The sequence below is a fragment of the Haliotis rufescens genome, unplaced genomic scaffold, assembly GCF_023055435.1.
Source record: "Haliotis rufescens isolate VD_foot unplaced genomic scaffold, xgHalRufe1.0.p SCAF_4, whole genome shotgun sequence".
NCBI lineage: Eukaryota > Metazoa > Mollusca > Gastropoda > Lepetellida > Haliotidae > Haliotis > Haliotis rufescens.
In genome coordinates this window covers 57,114,834-57,137,802 of record NW_025964112.1, presented here as the reverse complement: position 1 = coordinate 57,137,802, position 22,969 = coordinate 57,114,834, and the positions used below count along the sequence as shown (strand labels likewise).

The window sequence follows — 22,969 nt, the reverse complement described above, 5'->3', positions numbered from 1 at the left end:
TGAACGCACTTGAAAATTACAAACGCTATCAAAATGTTATGATCCAGAACACAACTATGATACCCATATCAAATACATCCCCATCAAATGACCATTTCTTGTTGCATTTTAAGCCTACATCAAACATGGGTGTAAACTTTCTTTTCCCAGGCAGTTTAGTAAATAATCCAGACCACTGTTAACCTGGATTTAACTTCAGTCTCACACATGTCAAGTTTAGAGAGGTTCCACTGTAAAACCAGTGGAGCACAAACCAGAAGTGTCCTCTGGTTACAGTTGTAGTCATGTTGACTTTCCCTCGTTACAGCTGAAGGAGGTCATGCAGAAGAAAGTCCAGAATGCAACAGTGACAGTTACAGAGTTTGTCCTGGTGCAAGGAACCACAGGGTGGGTTTCTCAATAATGTGTTGTTTCATGAAATGTTTCATGCCGGTACTGTATGGGCTGTTTAAGAGCACTACTTCGATTAGCAGAGCAATTTCTGGACCCATTTGTAAATACAGAAAACTATAGTTATAACAAACTCAAAGGGCACCCTAACATTAGCTTGTTATAACCATACTTCGTTATATGCATATTATAGTTATAAGCTGGGACAAAAAATAAGTTTGTCACATCCGTAAGTTCATTATAAGCATGTTCATTATAAACGTAGTTTACTGTAATCTTTATAAGCACCCCTATGAAAAATGTATGTGACAGTTCGTATATTCTTGTGTATATTACAGATTTTTGTTTAATAAAAACAGCAATTTTCAAAGGCTATGACTGCCATATGTGCCTAGATGATTTAACTGTGTTTGTTCACTACCACTCTATCAAATTTATCATTGTTAATGGTTTTAATAAGCGCCCCCTTTGTGGGTCTTCAAAGGGTCTTTGTTGCAGTGAATATGTGAAGATACAGGATGCAAAATTACCTCATTTAGGCTTAATTATATAAAAGAATTGGGGCTCAGGCAATGGTTTTTGAAAATATAGTGCAGGCTGGTGATGTCTATTTTTTTTGGGTTGTCCAAACTAGTATGTAACCAAATACACAGTTGTGTAACCAAATATAAGTTGTGTACAATCAACCTGGGAAAGGGCCTCCCGACATAAATGTATTCCTTGATAAGAAAAATAGTGGAATACAGTGTTTGACTACTGTTGGATTTGGAATATTTAAGGATTTTAACATTTTTTTAAATTGAAATAAAAATGAAACGTGCAGCAGACTTTGTGATGAAGCGAGTGGTGCCTGAGAACCAACATTTTTTTTTTTTTTAACCTTATAGGTTTTAGCAAAATTACAAACAACTACAAGACTGCAACACTCGGCCATGGCTGTATAAAGGAAAGCATAATAAACCATGTTATTTAGGTGATATTTAGCTTTATGAACAACGTTTGTAATAAGTCACATTAAATGATAAAAAAGGGATGATTTCGTCATGTTGATGGGGGTGAATTAGAGACTCAGAGGTTTGATCATATGTAATTCTAAATTATTTGTTTCTTTGCTTTTGCCACATATATGTACTCCCACAAAATAAAGTGAGTGAGTATGGTCTTACGCCACTTTTGGCAATATTCCAGCAATAGCACGGTGGGGACACCAGAAATCGGCTTAACACATTGTACCCGTGTGGGGAATCGAACCAGGGTCTTCGGTGTGATGAGCGAACACTTTGACCACTAGGCTACCAACCACCCTTCATAAAATAAATTGCGTTCTCAATGAGGAAATAGCCAGCTAGATTCAGACAAGATATGACCAACAACCAGGATTGGACTTGCACGTCAATTTCTAGATTTGTTTGTTTGTTGTTTCACGCCACACTCAACAAAATTCCAGCTATATGAGGGTAGCCTGTAACTAATCGAGTCTGGACCAGACAGTCCAGTGATTGATGTCATGAGCATCGATCTACAGAATATAGATACAATGACATGGATCAACCAAGCCTGACCACCTGATCCCTTTAATTGCCTCTTGCGAATAGCATCGGTTGCTGAAGACCCAGATCTTCATGGGGGGTCAATTGTGAGTCTCTAAGCCGATCAATACCAGTTGTTGTGGAGTTTAGTAATGTGCAACCAACAGATGACATGTAATATTTCTGTGATAGATCCCGGCGAAGGAGACAAGCAGATAGTGGCCAGATTGAAGCGAAGTACGAGGTTGGCACGAACACGCCTACGACTTCCGCAACTCTACAAGATGCATTGAATGATGGTTTCACGTCCTGCTCCACAGCAACTTCATGTCCTCTGGGGACTGGAAGCGATATGCTCATCGGAGTTGATAAACAGAAGACAAAGTTGACAGGTAATTGTGCTCTTCGACATTGCAATCATATCCTTGTCATATTTAGGGGGGCACGGGTGGCCCAGTCATCTAAGGCGCCGCGATTCGCTGTGCAGAGTTGCGTCTCTTGGGCATGCCAGAAACCTATGATTATGGGTTCGAATCCCGATTCGCCCCTATAATGTTTCTAGGTTTGTCAGCACCATACCCATGCTTGTGGGTTTCACCGAAGTGGTAAACGCCTGAGACCTGCATCACTTCGGGCTTTCCTCCCACATTAAGCTGACACGCCGCAATATAACTGGAATACTGTTAAAAGCGGCGTTAAACCCAACTCACTCACTCACTCATATTAGGATGGTTATAATGGGTGAGACAAGCTATGGCTGACATCGAGCTGTCAACTGAGTTTATTAAACATCCAGTGCACTGTACACTGTATCAAGCCTGTATATGTATACTCACCGCCAAAAGAAACATGAACCATAGATACATATCAAGAATTATGTACATTAAGGAGAGATGTTTCCAATGTGTACCACTTAATGACAAAATTAACAGTCAATCAAGTGTTACCACAGTGTCTTTATTCCTATCACCATATGCTACACATGATTTCCAAATTTTACACACAAATCTTGCAAAAGACAAATGGTGCATCTCGAGTCATGGATCTATGATGTCACGTGTGATGCGTTCATGAGCGTCAATTCACACAACATACCAGTATGTTCATTTGTGCATCAAACCAATCTAATATCTCTTGAATATGAGTAATTCTCCATATATTAACCAACATGTATGGTAATCGCGTTTCTTTTGTGGGTGAGTATATTTCAACTTCTTCCCTCTATGCAATGTTTTGGTACAAGTGCTAGTTGACCTGCTTGATAAAGGTACGACTACATGTACTGAAATGTCGTACAGAATGGGTAAGGATTGAATTCTTTATTGTATGAAAGGCCACAGGCCCATATACAACGGAGTTACATAACATATGTATTAGCTATGAAGTCAAGGTAACTATTCACCTCATAACAAAAACCGCATGATGTATATACAGTTGATGTTGTATTAGAAGATCCTTGCAGGACAGTAATGAAGACAATCTTATAGCATTAAAATGATACCACTGCGGTAAGTACTTGTTTCTTAGATTTTCATATATAGGGCAAATAAACATTAATGGTATTTATCTTCGACAACAACGTCACAGAAGGGCATAACCTTAGGGATTTCTCAATACATGAAAATCTCCCGGTGTTAATTTTTAGATCTTTCAAACCAAGTCTAAAATGAATAATGATGTTACGAAAATTCCTGTACCATAATTTTGATAATTATATACAAATGATGACATACTATTTCTGTGTCAACATGCTAATGGTTATATTTTCTTTTTATGAAGAAAAAAAAAGAAAACTCATTGTCAGTGTGTTTATTATATAGGCATGTAGGAAACTATTTGGTATTTTGATTAATTCAGTTTTGTTATCCTTTATATTGGCATGGAAACAAGATTGAGTCATAGTCCCTTTTTGCCATGTGTGAATGAGTATGGTTTTACATTGCTTTTAGCAATATTCCACCAATATCACTGCATAGGACCTGAGCCTTCGGCTTGACGGACCAACACCTTAACAACACCACCACCCCTGTTTCCATGTATAACTATATAACACATTAATCATACTTCAATGAAACCGGGAGCAAGATATCCATTCAGCATAACATTTCTTATACATCTATTTTGACACTAAAGAATATTATTATCCCCCACCCCAACGAAGTTGGCGGGGGATATAGAAATGGGTTCCGTCCATGTGTGTGTGCGTGTGTGTGCGTGCGTGCGTGCGTGCGTGTGCGTGCGCGTGCGTGTGTGTGTGCGTGTGTGCGTCCCGAAATCGTTTCCGGAGCATAACTCAGAAACCGTTAAAAGTTTCTCTACGAAACTTTGCATGAATATCAGACTCATGCTGAACTGGTGCCGTGCTATTAAGGAATTTTATAATTTTTTATTTTTTACGTTTCCATGGCAACAAGTTGGACTTAGGTTCTGTAAGGCTGCTGTTCGTTTCCGGAGCGTAACTCAAAAACCGTTAAATAATTTCTTACAAAACTTTGCATGTTTACCAGACACATACTGAACTGGTGCCTTTTGCTATTTAGGAGTTTTATAATTTTTTATGTTTTACGTTTCCATGGCAACAAGTTGGACTTAGGTTCTATAAAGGTGGTGTTCGTTTCCGGAGCATAACTCAAAAACTGTTAAATCCTTTCTTACAAAACTTTGCATGTCTACTAGGCACATACTGAACTGGTGCCTTTTGCTACTAAGGAATTTTATAAAAAAAAATTTTTTACGTTTCCATTGCAACAAGTTGGACTTAGGTTCTATAGGGTAGAGTTTGTTTCCGGAGCATAACTCAAAACCCATTCAATACTTTCCAACAAAAACTGTGCATGTTTACCAGACACATACTGGACTGGTGCCTCTTGCTATTTAGGAATTTTAGAAATTTTTATTTTTCACATTTCCATGGCAATAAGTTGGACTTAGGTTCTACAGGGGTGGTGTTTGTTTCCAGAGTGTAACTCAAAAACCGTTAAATACTTTCTTACAAAACTTTGCATGTCTACCAGGCACATACTCAACTGGTGCCTTTTGATATATAGCACTTTTAGAAATTTTTATCTTTATGTTTCCATGACAACAAGTTTGATTTAGGTTTTAATATAGGATTGGTTTACTTAAGTAGTATAACAAATAAACTGTTAAATATTTCCTTGCCAAACATTGCATGTCTATATATAAAGCGCATACTGAACTAGTGCCATTTGATATTAAGGAGTTTTAGAAATATTTATTTTAGAATTTCCATTGCAGCTATTTTGACATGGGCTAAGAGAAATGTTGGGTCAGTTACCTGATTTGGGACCATAACGTGTTGAAATGGGTGGGGGATATAGATGACTTTGTCAACTATACGCTTGTTATATAGTGCAGTGAAATGTGTTCAGCATGCAAAGTGTAGCAACTAGGTATATTATCCTAGGCAAAGTTCATATTCTTGCTCAAACTGTCCTACACTAGGTTGGCTTGTTTCATTTTGCCTAATTAACTTTGATATGATGAACATCTTATATATTTATAATCAGACTAAAAAAGGGTAGACAGCACTCTCCTACCCAGAGTTCCATGCGGCTAGCATAGTACCTCTGCCGCAGGCCAGCACCATGTTACGATTCGTGACATCTTACACGTCCATTCGAGAAATTGCATATGTTTTTCATCTGTTTCATTTTTGACACGTCTATATATCTAGATAAACATGTGTTATACTATGGTTAACTTTCATTGAGAAAATATCCTAAATCGTGAAAAACTATTTTCAGTTGCGTAGTTATGTCATCGAAGCACTACGAAGAACTAGCGATACGGTCAATACTTGCATTCTTGCGTGTTTGTTTACAAACAAGAGAAAAGTCTGGTCATGTGATATGCAAATTAGCCTGTGGCAGTGGTGTTATGCTAAGTCACCACTGCGCCGGAGTGTGGGTAGAAGGCAGCCTCATGTTGAAAGTGATTGCTTGTCACATATGGAAGACCCATGTTCGAGATCCAACAGGGGTAATGTAAAAGAAGTTATGGGGAATGCACCTGAAGCCCATGTCTGTTGTCCACAGCTGAGATTTGAATGCAAGGTTCACACCACTGAAATAACCCCGTGATAAAAGGAAATCAACATCAGCATGTTAATGTCAATGCCACAAACTGGAGTATGTCCTCACTGATTCTTTACTTATAACTTATTGTGTTGTTTGTTGAAGCTGACTACGACCTGTGTGGCAGTGACACCAACAACAACTGTAACGCTGCCTCCACTGTCTGCACCAGCGGTAACGGCACTTTTGAATGCAAGTGTCGCCCTGGCTTCAAGGAGTGGCCACTTCATGATAACGCCTGTGAAGGTAAGACTGACACTATTAGGAGAACACAAGAAGACCTCTTGTATCCAATCTCATCAAAGCCAGACCTCTCTCTACTCCTGATGCTACCAGCCCAATCTGATCAAAATCAGATCTCTCTACTCCTTTAGGTACCAGCCCAATCTCATCAAAGTTAGATCTCTCTCTACTCCTGGTGATACCATCCCAATCCAATCAAAGTCATAGCTCTCTCTACTCCTTTAGGTACCAGCCCAATCTCATCAAAGTCAGATCTCTCTACTCCTGGTGATACCATCCCAATCTCATCAAAAGTCAGATCTCTCTACTCCTGGTGATACCATCCCAATCTCATCAAAGTCAGATCTCTCTACTCCTGGTGATACCATCCCAATCCAATCAAAGTCATAGCTCTCTCTACTCCTGGTGATATCATCCCAATCTCATCAAAGTCAGATCTCTCTCTACTCCTTTAGGTACCAGCCCAATCTCATCAAAGTCAAATCTCTCTCTACTCCTTTAGGTACCAGCCCAATCTCATCAAAGTCAGATCTCTCTCTACTCCTTTAGGTACCAGCCCAATCTCATCAAAGTCAGGTCTCTCTCTCAAAGTCAGATCTCTCTCTACTCCTGTTGGTACCAGCCCAATCTCATCAAAGTCACATCTCTCTCTACTCCTTTAGGTACCAGCCCAATCTCATCAAAGTCAGATCTCTCTCTACTCCTTTAGGTACCAGCCCAATCTCATCAAAGTCAGATCTCTCTCTACTCCTTTAGGTACCAGCCCAATCTCATCAAAGTCAGATCTCTCTCTACTCCTGTTGGTACCAGCCCAATCTCATCAAAGTCACATCTCTCTCTCTCACCTACTTGTAGACATCAACGAGTGCACCAACATGACTGCAGCGTGTGGAGGGAAGGGCACCAACTGCACCAATCTGCTGGGCACATATACCTGCACCTGTGAGATGGGCTACTACTGGACCAACCCCACAGACAAGTGTCAGAGTAAGTACCTGTCGGGCACAGCTATCTCATGGCTCTCCCACAAACTTTTCGTGCTCACTGACGTTCTTTCGTACACATTGTTCTTTCTTCTCTTATGACGTCTTTTCGTAACATTTTACTATTAATATTGCGTACTTTTGACCTTTATTTCAACTTTGTATGTCTAACCCTCGTCTGTTTGTTTTGTATTTTGACCTTTAATAGTAACATTTATTTGTTATTCGTAATATTTGACCTTAATTGCATACTTTTGTCCTTGTTTCAACTTTGTACTTTTTGACCGATTGGCCGCCCATAACAAACATCATATGGTAATGTCAGCTATCTCATGGGTCTCCCACAGCCATCTCATGGCTCTGTCACAGACATCTCATGGCTCTCCCACAGACATCTCATGGGTCTCCCACAGCCATCTCATGGCTCTGTCACAGCCATCTCATGGCTCTGTCACAGCCATCTCATGGCTCTGTGAGGCCATCTCATGGCTCTCCCACAGCTATCTCATGGCTCTGTCACAGCCATCTCATGGCTCTGTCACAGCAATCTCATGGCTCTGTGAGGCCATCTCATGGCTCTCCCACAGCTATCTCATGGCTCTGTCACAGCCATCTCATGGCTCTGTGAGGCCATCTCATGGCTCTCCCACAGCTATCTCATGGCTCTGTCACAGCCATCTCATGGCTCTGTCACAGCAATCTCATGGCTCTGTGAGGCCATCTCATGGCTCTCCCACAGCTATCTCATGGCTCTGTCACAGCCATCTCATGGCTCTCCCACAGACATCCCATGGCTCTGTCACAGACATCTCATGGCTCTGTCACAGCCATCTCATGGCTCTGTCAGTCATCTAATGGCTCTGTCAGCCATCTCATGGCTCTGTCACAGACATCTCATTTGAAACCTCACAGCCATCTTATGGCTCTGTCACAGACATCTCATGGCTCTCCCACAGACATCTCATGGCTCTCCCACAGCCATCTCATGCCTCTCCCTCAGACATCTCATGGCTCTGTCACAGACATCCCATGGCTCTGTCACAGCCATCTCATGGCTCTGTCACAGACATCCCATGGCTCTGTCACAGACATCTCATGGCTCTCCCACAGCCATCTCAAGGCTCTCCCACAGACATCCCATGGCTCTGTCACAGACATCTCATGGCTCTGTCACAGACATCCCATGGCTCTGTCACAGACATCTCATGGCTCTCCCACAGCCATCTCAAGGCTCTCCCACAGACATCCCATGGCTCTGTCACAGACATCATATGATTATGTCAGCAATCTCATGGCTCTGTCACAGACATCTCATGGCTCTCCCACAGACATATCATGGCTCTGTCACAGCCATGTCATGGCTCTCCCACAGACATCTCATGGCTCTGTCACAGCCATCTCATGGCTCTCCCACAGCCATCTCATAGCTCTGTCACAGACATCATATGATTATGTCAGCAATCTCATGGCTCTCCCACAGCCATCTCATGGCTCTGTCACAGACATCCCATGTCTCTCCCACAGCCATCTCATGGCTCTGTCACAGCCATCTCATGGCTCTCCCACAGCCATCTCATAGCTCTGTCACAGACATCATATGATTATGTCAGCAATCTCATGGCTCTCCCACAGCCATCTCATGGCTCTGTCACAGACATCCCATGTCTCTCCCACAGCCATCTCATGGCTCTGTCACAGACATCCCATGTCTCTCCCACAGACATCCCATGTCTCTCCCACAGACATCTCATGGCTCTGTCACAGACATCTCATGGCTCTCCAACAGCCATCTCATGGCTCTGTCACAGCCATCTCATGGCTCTTCCACAGCCATCTCATGGCTCTGTCACAGCCATGTCATGGCTCTCCCACTGCCATCTCATGGCTCTGTCACAGCCATCTCATGGCTCTGTCACAGACATCCCATGTCTCTCCCACAGCCATCTCATGGCTCTGTCACAGACATCTCATGGCTCTCCAACAGCCATCTCATGGCTCTGTCACAGCCATCTCATGGCTCTTCCACAGCCATCTCATGGCTCTGTCACAGCCATGTCATGGCTCTCCCACTGCCATCTCATGGCTCTGTCACAGCCATCTCATGGCTCTGTCACAGACATCCCATGTCTCTCCCACAGCCATCTCATGGCTCTGTCACAGACATCTCATGGCTCTCCAACAGCCATCTCATGGCTCTGTCACAGCCATCTCATGGCTCTTCCACAGCCATCTCATGGCTCTGTCACAGCCATCTCATGGCTCTTCCACAGCCATCTCATGGCTCTGTCACAGCCATGTCATGGCTCTCCCACTGCCATCTCATGGCTCTGTCACAGCCATGTCATGGCTCTCCCACATCCATCTCATGGCTCTGTCACAGACATCTCATGGCTCTGTCACAGCCATCTCATGGCTCTGTCACAAACATCTCATGGCTCTGTCACAGCCATCTCATGGCTCTCCCGCAGCCATCTCATGGCTCTGTCACAGCGATCTCATGGCTCTCCCACAGCCATCTCATGGGTCTGTCACAGACATCTCATAGCTCTCCCACAGCCATCTCATGGCTATGTCAGCTGTCTCATGGCTCAGTCACAGCTACTTGATAAATTATAAATCAGAACCAGAGAACCAGAGTAATTGTTGATATGAGCCATGACACACACCACCAAATCAAAGCTGTATGTTGAACAAGAAACATTCAGAGAAAACACTGATAAAAATATGAAGAAGCTGATATTGTGCTGCCTTTAAGAGGCAAGATCAAGGTAATATCAACAGCCTCTGTTATTCTAATGAAGACAATGTGTAATTTCTTTTCTCTCACTTACAGATAAATGTAATGAAGCTCCTTGTGAAAACGGTGGCTCCTGCATTAACACACCTGGAGAGGATCCTGGCTACGCCTGCAAGTATGTGTTATAGAAAATCACATCATTAAATGGTATCAGATTTCTGCAAGAGTCCAAGAAGAGTTTGTTTCTTAAGTTTTCTATAAATGTTCTGATGCAGTAAAACTGTTGTACTATATGAACACAGTTACTGAGGGCCACACTACATAGGCATTCCCAGCTCTGTACTGAGGCTCCTGTAAGCAATATATCTCACTGGATCTGAGTTCTTCTTGTAGAAGGATGAATCATATTCCTTCATCACGGGTGATTATTATACACTTTGTCACTTCATGTAAAGCTGTGAATTAACAACTGTGACCTGTGACCTTTCAGATGTCCCTCTGGTTGGGTAGGGTCAACGTGCGGAGACAAAGACCCGGAGGCTGAGAGTAAGGACCATCTTCTTATCTTTGCAGTTATCGAAAAATAGATCTTTGCCATCCAAATTATTCTATTCTGTAATGTTATTTGCCTACTATAATCTTACAAATAGGCAGCATATTTGCATAAAATACCCCCCAAAATATTCTGGAGCTCTGATATTATATGGATGGCACGAGAGGCCCAATTATCTAAGGTGCCACAGTATGGTGTGCAGAGTTGCTGCCCTTTGGCAACATGTGTTCAGGGGTTTGGATCACAGTTCGATTTTGTTTCTTGGTTTGTCAGCACCAAAATGGTAAACATTCGAGACCTACACCACTTTGGGCTTTTCTCCCACTGTAAGCTGACACACACTCACTCACTCACTATACTATCTATGACAGCTGGACCAGGTGAGCGATAAATAGGACTCAGGAGTCATTTATGCATTTCCTGTAAAGCCAGTGAAACAATGAAACCTGAATGCATGATGTCTGCTGTAGTGTCTAATTTTTGCCCATCATCTGTACTTCATGGGTGTCTAGATGCTACATTCCTCCATTAACCATGAATCATTTGTGGCATAATCAATATTTGCCAGTGAATCATGTCATGACCTTGTTACTAAATGACAGGTGGGACTTTTTTTGTTTTGTTATATGAGATATCAACATTAGGTACAGCCTCTTTAATGATCTTAGTAAAAAAGTACAAGCTTTATAAATATTTACCCCTATTTCAATAATGATGACTCCCTCAATTGAATCACAGGAGTCCGTATCTACAAATAGACGCCCTCATGCATATTCATGACCATCTCCACACGCGAGCCCGAAGGCTATGAATATGCATGAGGGCGTCTATTTTTAGATACGGACTCCTGTGATTGAATCCAACCTCGGCAATGTCAGACAAATCCATTTTATGCCCAGGTGGGTATTTCCTGTATATTCCCACAATCCTTACTTTGATTACCTGTACCTTTTCTCCCAATACCGATTGTCATATCTCTCCCGCTTTTGGATGCGATCGTTCGGCCGTCACGTTTATGTGCATTGCCCAGCTACATCCATGGGGAACAACTCATGAGACACTCCACTCTAAAAAATAACGTCCTCCAAAATAGGACGTCATCAAGTTGCAAGCACATGTTCGAATCTCCAAAATAGGACGTCATCAAGTTGCAAGCACATGTTCGAATCTCCAGAAATGACGTCATAATAGAACAATGTTTTATCATGAAATAAACCACGCTTCGTTCTTCATGCCCAGATTACCTTGCACAAATCCAACATTCCTCATGCAACCTATGCTGCAACCTCGCGTACATCTACATTGCTTCATCCTAAAGCAATTTTAGGCACAGAGTTGGACCTGTTTGATTTCCATGAGTTGATTAGAAGATCAGTACTATGTGTGTGTCTATTTCCGGGATTTTATCGAGTATTTGCATCTTGGAAATTCATCTCGAGACCCGAAAGCGTTAGCTTGAGGGGCTCGAATGAAAATTTCCACGATGCAAATACTCGATAAAATCCCGGAAATAGACACACACATAGTATTTATTGATATTGTAAACCTATTGTTTTATTTAGAAATACACAGTGATTGCTTCAGGGAATGCAAATAATATTTTCACCCTTTGACATTTGGTCATGTGATCCAAATTAGCCAATCACAACACAGAACAGACTTTCTATAGGTTTACAATACAAGATACATGTCACTACAACATGACAGTTAGGCTGCATGTAATCATAGGTGATGGAGTGAGTGAGTGAGTGAGTATGGTTTTACGCCGCTTTTAGCAATATTCCAGCAATATCACGGCGGTGGACACCAGAAATGGGCTTCATACATTGTACCCATGTCGGGAATCGAACCTGGGTCTTCAGCGTGACGAGCCAACGCTTTAACCACTAGGCTACCCGACCGCCCCCATAGGTGATGGAGGAACATTGTGTATACAACCTTGGAAGCAATGGCAATTCTTTGCCATGTCAACAAAATAAATGGACATGTTTTTAACAAATGAACCTGCATGATACTGTTTCAGGGAAGAGGATTATCATCATCGCGGTGTCCGCCTGTCTGGGTGGTCTCTGTTTCCTCCTGCTAGTGGCGCTGTGCTGTGTCTGCAGGTGAGTTGGCTAATAGAACTGGGTGCACTCGTATATTTATCTGCCACCTCAAAACATACTATAGTGATTAAAGCATTCATTTGTCATGCCAAAGTCTTAGGATAATTTTTTCCCAAATTGGGCTCAGTGTGCAAAGCCCATTTCTGGTGTCCCCATCATTTTGCTTGAATAATGCTGAAAGCTGCGTAAAACCTCACTCACTCTCTCACTCTCACATTCTCGTATTTATCCTCGTCCTGTGATGTCCTCCAATACATTTTCATCATAGGTGAGGCGAGATGAGGTGAAATGGGGTTTAACGTCGCGTCCAAGATTATTGCACTTATATAGCGATGTGCATGTACATGTGTGTGTGGCTGCTTGTACTAGTCCGGACTGATGCCGATTTATAGTGCTAGCTCACTGAGATACCATGCCGCAGTTTAACATCAATACCCCACTCAGACACAGGACACTGACTCTGAGCCGACCAGCCCTTCTATAGGCCCCTTTATGCCGAGCGCCAGACAGGGTAACAACAAGTACCATCTTTTAACGTCTTTTGGTATGACGCGGCAGGGGATCAAACCCCAGACCTTCCGCTCTCCAGGCAGATGCTCTACCTTTGTCATCATAGACAGGGATTCAGTGGTCTCGTGGATTGAACATCTGCCAGGATCAGCAGAATAGTGAAATCTTTTGTTGTGGACGTTACATGAGCCTTTGTAACTACGCTCCTAAGCGTAACTCTTACAAGTTAAGGTATTAAGTATTATTTCACTTGAGTGACATGTATCATTTATTTTTTTAGAAACTTACTGTATTTCATCTCTAAATATATAATAATATTTTCCATTTCAGAAAGAAAAATCCTCCTTCAAAAAATAGAGGAAAGTCCTTTGATGTGTTAGATGATTCAGACGACTATATGGCAGAGACAAGGATACCACGCCCCCAAGTTAGAAGACACAGTGACAATCTAGAAATGGTAGAAAATGGTAGCAAAACAAATTTATTGATTGAGGAAGAGCATGCACTAAAGGTGTGTGGGAGGTGAAAGGAACAGCCTGCTTGTGCATTTCCCAATGTTGTAGACATGTCTTGGCTCATGATAGTTGATAGGTTTCACTTCTGTGTTTTGTTTTAAACATAGTTTATGGACATAAAAAATGGTTAAAGATGTTTGTTCTAGGTTTGTAAACAGTTCTATAACCACTTAAAATATTAAATGTATTTAAAAAATGAAAATGTTTTTTGTCTCCTAAATCTTTTTAAATTGTCAAGAAAAACAGAAAGAAAAAGGTAATATACCGGTAATGTCATTCTTCCCTTGGAAAACAAACGTTGGCATTGGTAAATTCAGAAGGGAGAGAGGGGTGGGAGTGTTAGTGAAGGAATATGCATGGTTTTTTTTTTCGGACACGTAAACCTGTGTCAGTCCCTCTGTTTGTTCACTTTCATGACTTTTGTCAAAATCCTGGATCTGCCTTTGTAGGGAAATCATTTAGAAATTATTTGTTGTAATATTGTATTAAAGTGTCTTCTTTCATTGACAGAAATTCTGCCATAGTAAGCTTAATGTTTGTCTCTAGATGGCTACCACAGGGTTTTTACCTACGTTCCAAACAATCACTGCTTTACCCCTGCTTAACTTGCCTTTGAAACTTTTACTTTTGACTTCACTTTTGCACAATTACATGCACATGATCATAATACTGCATTACAGCATACCACGGATGTGTAAATCCTTCAGTCCAAGGAAATATTCCATTTTAACTCTTCAAATAATAATAGTTTTGAATTAACCTAACCATTCTAACCTACCGGGTACTCATTCACTGCTGGGTGAGCAGCGGCAAACGCTACCAAATCAACAGGGAAACACCATATGTAACATGTTTTTCTTGTTTCTGGTGGACCAGACATTACATATCCAGTACATTTAGGGAGGGTTATTTCTTTTCAGACACACATGCATGTAATTCTGTCTCACATTTACTTGCACTTATTGAGAATCATCTTCCCGAGGCAAGGGAGTGAACTGACTATAAAGTCCAGTTTCCATCCTTGCCGAACTAGGCAGGAATTCCGGAGTTACATTTTGGCTGGACTAACGAGTCTATACACAGTCCAAACAAAATCTCATAACCAACTAGACATCTGGTTCGTAAACAACGGGGATATCAACATGCAGATTTCAGTCGACTACAGGATTTTCAGAGCGTGTGTATGTCAGTTGGGAATTGACAATATTTTCCAAATCTTTTCATGTTTTTAATCAAGGTGCTCAAATGATTTGATGCACTTCGCGGGGTAAACCCGTTTTATTACAATACAGATCCTGATTATCGATCAGATTGTCTTGACTGGGTGCCGTCATGTTGTTTGGAGCAAATGCAAGTGATATGAGAGATTGGATCTGATTGGTCAATAGGAGGGACATAGACGGGACATAACTCAAAATAGCCACTGGTGGTTCTAGAATCAAGCCTGGAAAATCCAGCCTTAAAATCCAGTTAACTCGCTTGCCCCGGGAGGATGTTTAAGAAGCATCAAATGCTATATTGGTTAAAATATTTTTGCATCTACAGAAACATACCCATACATGTTATATTTTCCCTTTTCATTTCGGTGTTCTATTTTTATCTTGTGGTAAAATGCATCACTATAGATTAGAACCCATGTACTGCTTACCTACATATATACATGTAAATCAGACTTTGTAGTTCTATTTCATTACTTGTCTACTGTACTGAATTATGATTTCTTCTGAGTTAGAACCGGTCCCCAGCAACCCATGCTTGTCATAACCAGGGACTTAATAGATCAGGTGGTTAGGCTCGCTGACTTGGTTGAATGTATGTCATTGTATCCCAACAACATGGATTGGTGCTCATAATATCAATCACAGACTCAAATATTTACTGGCCACACAGCTGGACTATTGCTGTGTGCAGCATTAAAGAACAAATTATAATATTTGTATTGTCATTAGTGAAGTTAGATAACACACAATGACATGTTAACGATCTAAAACAACATCCTTGCTTCTATTCTTAATATCGATTTATGACCAGGTAAAGCACAAAATCATCCATAACAATACCTTCTTAAGATTATCCTACGACAATTTCTTGTTCTCTACCTGCTATTAGTATATTTAGTTGGTCCAGGAAGTTATCACTAGATGTATAGAATGTAGCTTGCTGACAAGTCAATAATTTAATTTGTTCTCCATTTCAGGAACGCCAGGCGTCTTTCAACAAACACACCAAGTTTGATAAGGATCAGAGTGACCCTCGCAGCTATGTCAACCAAGGCTACCGTAAAGAAAATGGAGCAGATGAAGACCGCAATGAGAGGCTCTAGGCTAGTGTCCAACATTGTTAGAAACATGTGCAACATTGTCACCATCAGCAACATTGTCAGCCATTGTGCAACATTGTTTGCAACATTTTGCAACTGCAACATTGTCAGCATTATCTGCAACATTGTCAGCCATTGTGCAACATTGTCAGCATCATGTGCAACATTGTCACCTTCAGCAATATTGACAGCCATTGTGCAACATTTGCAACTGTAACAATGTCAGCATCATGTGCAACATTGTTAGAAAAATTATCAGCACCAGTATCATTGTCAGGGGATTGTTATATATGTTGTTGACAATGATAGCATTGTCTTTGCTTGATTACAGAGTCAGCCACTACATGTAAAATGTCAAAAGGTTTCATTGAAGTGCCTCCTGTTAAAATAACCATAAACTGTTTAACATTTTACTGTCTCGAACTATTGAAGTAGTCACAAATATGATAAAGATACATTTGTTGTGACAAATACTCGTACAATACAGGAAAACAATCAACCATTATCAAGGAGTATTTGATGACTGATTAGAAGATAAATAGTTACAATTGTTACTTATGCAGAATGTTATTGTCATTCAACGACTGTAAATTCATTTAATTGACGCCGGGTTTTTTTTCTGTAGGTGTATTTATTTTTAAACAGTATGTTTACATATTAACTCTGATATATCATCAAGATATTATTCATGAAATGAGCGTTTATTCTTCTAATATACAAAGGCGTCAGTCATCATGAAACACTTGCCATCATCATTCAGGAACTCTTACATGGCAACTTCCATGTCAAAACCAAAAACGTCCTTATTGAAATTGAAAAATTATCTTTAGACGTTCTGGATCGTCTTGAAAATAGTACCGTTTATATATTCATCCGAGTAAAGCAGCATATTTTTCAGAATAGAATGATAATCAACGATGTGGGCTGACCAATCAAATTAAGGAACACACCAACTATTGGTTTACAATATATGATAGCACAGATTTATGAGATTTTATAAAGATGCAACCAAAATGCATAGCTTTACTAATTTCATAATACATGAGAATCTTTAACTTTGTGCTTCAGTATTCATACTCCATTTAAACTAGCCAATATTTAAGTACTGCACATGCATTTTGTGTGATTTGATCGTTGTAACCAGTAAATTCGTAATGCATGTGTGTAGAATTAACACATGAGCTTAAAATTGGTGTCCAAAAAGTAGGTCAGTAAACTGTCAATTTGTTACAGATTATCTAAAACAATGGAGTGGTGTACTACATATATTTTGACAACATAAATATGGTTAATGTGGTTAATTTTGACAAAGTTTCTTGCTATGCTTACAGGGGCGGTGGGTTAGCCGAGTGGTTTAAGCATTCGCTTGTCATGCCATAGCCCCGGGTTCGATTCCCCATTTGGGTACAATAAACTTGTGATACGCTAAGCTTTACCAAAGGCTAAGTATTGATTATTCTCTTACTCCGTATTGTGATCTCATGTGATAGTGCCCCAGACACGTGGTACAAGTAACACAATGCTGTGATGCTGGAGGATGTGTTTGGCCAGCGGTGCGTTTAATGGGGGTCCTCCATGTAATGGAACAGCGTGATGTGTCACGTTTCTTTTGCCTATGTCATGTTTAATCTTGCAGTGTGTGTACTCTTTACTTCAATATCATGTTAAAGTATGTAGAAACGTGATACAGATAATATTTGTAGATGTGAACATATCATTTGAAGGTATTCCATTCTGTAGCTTCTGATTCCACAGATTTGGACTTGTGTCAGCTAGTGGGGAAGTGTACAGTGATGACAGTATTGAGCCCATCTCAGCTAGTGGGGAAGTGTACAAAGTGATGACGGGTATGGTGGGCTGAAAATAGACATCTTCCTGAGGCAGGGGATTTAAGTGACTACAAAAGTCAAGTTTCCACCCTTGCCGAACTACTGGCTCGAATTGCACCAATGGCCAGTACGAGTTATGTCCCTTCTATTGACCAATCAGATTTCACATTTCATGTCACTTGCATTAGCTTCAAACAAAATGGCAGTGCCAAGTCAAGACGATCTGATCGATAATCCAGATCAATGTTATAATAAAAGGGATCTTACCTCACGAAGTGCATCAAATCATTTGAACACCTTGATTTAAAACATGAAAAGATTTGAAAAATATCTGTCAACGTCCTGTTGATGGTATACATGCTTTGCAAATCCTGCAGTTGACAGAAGTCTGCATGTCACAAACCGGATGTTTAATTTGTTGCACGCATTTGATTGGATTATGCATAGACACATTAGTCCAGCCAAAATGTAACTCCGGAATTCAAGCCTAGTTTAGCAAGGGTTTGGTATACCCGGTTGGTCATGTTTAAGTTGATTCACTACTGAAAGATCACTGTTTGTCTGTTTTTAGTTCAAGGCCACAGATTTGTGCTTAATTTACAGATGAATCTTCCCTAAAATTTGCAAAAGTAAACAATGATAAAATAAATAAGAGGAATGTTTGATTAAATGGGATCTTTTTTGAGAAATTGTTCCAAAATATTTTATTTTGGAAATATTCTTAAATAAACCCAGACAAAATTTAGCAATACCATTTTGCATTTTGCACCTGGATATATTGAGTGACAAAATGTAAAAAAAACAAGATTAACTATTGGTCAGACCTAACAATACACTTGAATTAATCACTGAACATAACCATAGAAAGCTATTCCCCATTTAGATAGGAAAACACGATGCTTATGAAGGAAAAGACAGTGGAATTATCAAGGCTTGAATCAGTCATCGTGTGTAGACTCTCACTCACTCACTCACTCACCTCACCCATCCACCCACTCACAAGGGCACATACATTTGGGACTCCTCTGTATATCTGAATCGAAGCCAGAGGTAACATGTATCAGTGTGATGTTTCACTTGAAACAATATTGTTCAAATACCTGCAGAGTAATGAATTCTATTTGAAGCAGCTGGTATATTGTATTATACAGCATTGGATCGTCCATTGTAAGTGCCAAAATCAAATTTGTTGTTCATGTGATGCATCTGTATATACAACCAATCATCGTCCAGTCCTGAAATGAATTTACGTGGGGAATTGTTCTCTTTTTCTTATAGAGGGTCACCTGATCCTCATGATTCTAATCAAGTTGGTTGGTATATTGTGTTGATGTACTATGTTGGTATATTGTGTTGATATACTATGTTGATGTACTCTGTTGATAGATACTCAAAGTCATTGAAAACGCAATACATTGTTCAGATGGTGTGTATGACAGTGAAAGAAACCCAAATGAAACCAACAATAATGACAAACATAAGCATCAAGAAACAGGGCCCGTGGATGACGTCACAGAGGCTCAGAACGAAGCCGGGGTCACCGAGGATCAGTAGCGGGTATGTCCACCTTGTGCTCTGACGCAGGCCTGTGGTTGCCGAGGGATATACTCACACGTTCTCCCCTATGTCCATAGATATGGCGACGTCGATAGATATGGCGACGTCCATCTGGAAAACTGAGCTTGTAATAGGACTCATCAGAGAAGACGACATTTTCCTTTGGTGTATTCTGCAGATAGCCCCCACTAGCTGCCCATCGCTGTCTGGCAAGCCTGTGTCAGTGTAGCTGGATCTGGCCTTGATAAGGTCGATGGCACCGTATGCCAAATGCAGCCAGGCGCCTTCAGACGGTTTGGGGGCTGATGCAGCGTTGGCGGGTCCCAAAAGTCCTCTTGGCTGTATCTACGTCTGTTTGGAATCTGTTCCGAAGGTGCAACAGACGGACATGACTGTCTTGGCGAGGTGAGGTCACAGGTGCTGCACCAGGCCGGGGATGATCAGCAGCTGTCCCTGTTGTGTTGAAATGATGCCACAGTGGAGTTATCGTGCATGGATGAAAGTTAAAACGTCTTGAGATGATCACTTGCAGCATTTCGATCGCTTGGTTCCTGCTGGCTTGGGGCGGTCGGGTAGCCTAGTGGTTAAAGCGTTTGCTCGTCACGCCGAAGACCCGGGTTCGATTCCCGACATGGGTACAATGTGTGAAGCCCATTTGTGTCCCCCGCCGTGATATTTGCTGGAATATTGCTAAAAGCGGCGTAAAACCATACTCACTCACTCACTCACTCCTGCTGGCTTGGTCGAGTCTTGGCACATTAAACGAGTGACCGATTACCATTTGTGCTTTTAAAGAAGCTAGGATCTGGCTTTTCACATGTAGCATATGGCCGGCTACAGTGGTTGTGTTTCTGTGCAGTGTTCACAGTTGCGTTTTTTCACTTTCAGACTCATTACTCCAAGATGGCCCATTAGGTTTGTACCAAAACTGTCACAGGGGGACACATATCCCTCACAGCACGATCATGATGTTTAAAAAAGTTTGTGGCAATTGCTCTTTTAACAAGTGCACTTATCAAAAGCAATTGTGTTGTCGATGACTTTGAGTATACTATGTTGATATACTATGTTGATATATTGTGTTGATATATTGTGTTGATATATTATATTGATATATTATGTTGATACAGGATGTGCTTATTGGAAAAATTGTGTGTATTTTCCTACTAATGTACTCTTGCTTCAGTCATTCCATCTCAGGCCAGAATTTTTATTTAACTTGGTTTACAAATCCGAAACTAAAAAAGAATTTAAGGTTTTTATTCCCCCAACCAGAGAAATGTAAAATGTTAAAGAAACCTCATATACTGTCACAATGAATACAAATAAATTATTTTAAATACTATAACTAAAACCTGTTAAAAGTCAATTTTATAAACTCCCAACCCCACCGTATGTTTTGTAATTATTTTTTTTCTACCTGCTGAACATTTTTAGGAAAAATTGTAAAAAGATCATTTGAAATTTGAATTTGTATACTTCCATGTTTTTCAACCTTCTGACATGAGTTTTTAGGCCCAAAATACCCTGTGAATAGAAACAAGAAATCTGGCCTTATAACACAACATTGATACTCTGACACACCTGTTGCTGGACAAAGATGTGTGTATCATAGAATTATTGTTGTGTTCAGAAGGAATCAGAGATAAAAATTCAGCGGTTCCCTAATATTCTATAGATATTGTCTATCAGAAACATGATGATTATCCTGTTCACATGACTTATATGTTTCAGCAATATTTTAAACAGGACATTTGAGATTCCCAATCGGACATGTCCGGCGCATATGACCGTTTCCGGACTCCTGCTTATAACTATGATTGATAATTACTATCACCCTCAGCTTTGTTATATGTATGCAATAATCGTGATCATTACACTGTGAGCTTTGCTTAAGAAATCCAAAAATTGTTCATATCTTTTTATATTAAATATTATCATTGTGCCTTGAGCACTGTTCATGATATCCAATATTAAGTATGGTCTTGATGCCTTGAGCACTGTTCATGATATCTAATATTAAGTAAGGTGAAATGGGGTTTAATGTCGCATCCAAGATTATTGCACTTATATAGCGACTCCAATATTAAGTATGGTCTTGATGCCTTGAGCATTGTTCATGATATCCAATATTAAGTATGGTCTTGATGCCTTGAGCATTGTTCATGATATCCAATATTAAGTATGGTCTTTATGCCTTGAGCATTCTTCATGATGTCCAATATTAAGTATGGTCTTGATGCCTTGAGCATTGTTCATGATGTCCAATATTAAGTATTGTCTTGATGCCTTGAGCATTGTTCATGATGTCCAATATTAAGTATGGTCTTAATGCCTTGAGCATTGTTCATGATGTCAAATATAATTATTATATTAAATAATTATTATCATTTGAGCATTGTTCATGATTTCGAACATTATATATGATCTTATGCCTTTGGCATTCTTCATAACTTCACACATCATAGATGGTCTATATGCCTTGAGCAGTGTTCATCATATACAATAGTAAATATGATTCTTGCCGTACTCATTATAGAAGTTTATGCCTTGAGAATTTTCATCATATCCAATATTTAATATGATTCTTGCCTTACTCATAATATCTGATTATGCCTTCAGCATTTTTACATATCCCATCTTATGGTCTTTATGCCTTGAGCAATGCTTGTGATGTGCAAATATAAGTAGTCCCAGGCTTACTTTGGGACATCCATTATCATTACATTCTCAACATGTTTATAACTTTACGTTACAAACTGTTTTGTTCAGTGATTGTCTGTGAAATAACTGTATTCTGCCTGTGTATATATTCCTGTATTCAATCCATGCATTTTACAGATATATTAATCGCTAAATATGTTATGAAGTGTTAATGTATTTTCCTTATCTGTTTTTCGTTTGCTGATGGGACTGGGACTTTGGTTAAGCAAAGTTTACAACAAATTTCAGTTATTTTACATATCTGATGATAACATACAAATTGTTATGATTTCACAATAAATATAATATTTTTTACTTAATTAGATCCTGTGTTCTTTTAACTTATGTGGACAGAGATGAGTAAATGTTTGATTGGTCTGATACCACATACAATCATTTCCTTTCACTTGCTTGTGCTTTGCAAGATGGGTTTCAGATTTTAGCTTGCCTGAACATTGAATTCAAGTGTTTGTTCTTAAACACTGCAGTCAGCAATATTCCATTTATAGTCTGACAGCCTTAAATATTTCAGCCTGGATAAGGTAAACCAAATCACAGAGCCTGACCACTCGATCCATAACAATAAGCACAGATTTTTTAGGACATATTCTAACCTGGACCACTTAATCCATTACAATAAGTACAGGTTCCTGGGGACATTCTAGCCTGACCTCTCAATCCATTACAAGTACAGGTTCATGGGGACATTCTGGCCTGACCACTCAATCCATTACAAGTACAGGTTCCTGGGGACATTCTAGCCTGACCACTCAATCCATTACAAGTACAGGTTTCTGGGGACATTCTAGCCTGACCACTCAATCCATTACAAATACAGGTTCCTGGGGACATTCTAGCTTGACCACTCAATCCATTACAAGTACAGGTTCCTGGG

The 22,969-nt window shown here is 40.2% G+C and overlaps 1 protein-coding gene across 3 annotated transcripts in view; it reads left to right on the top strand.

The window, feature by feature from the left end:
• Positions 1–22,397, top strand: part of LOC124115488 (neurogenic locus notch homolog protein 1-like) — a 111,548-nt gene extending 89,151 nt beyond the window's left edge. For 2 of the 3 annotated variants that reach the window (XM_048381872.1, XM_048381874.1), the window contains 9 exons: positions 308–387; positions 2,112–2,311; positions 6,122–6,262; positions 7,115–7,246; positions 10,076–10,154; positions 10,470–10,525; positions 12,556–12,640; positions 13,481–13,661; positions 15,863–22,397. In XM_048381872.1, the coding sequence (XP_048237829.1) occupies positions 308–387; positions 2,112–2,311; positions 6,122–6,262; positions 7,115–7,246; positions 10,076–10,154; positions 10,470–10,525; positions 12,556–12,640; positions 13,481–13,661; positions 15,863–15,988 (1,080 nt within the window). In that variant the 3' untranslated portion in view covers positions 15,989–22,397. The remainder of the gene's footprint in view (positions 1–307; positions 388–2,111; positions 2,312–6,121; positions 6,263–7,114; positions 7,247–10,075; positions 10,155–10,469; positions 10,526–12,555; positions 12,641–13,480; positions 13,662–15,862) is intronic. The other variant, XM_048381873.1, reaches the window with a different exon arrangement.
• Positions 22,398–22,969: the final 572 nt, after the last annotated feature.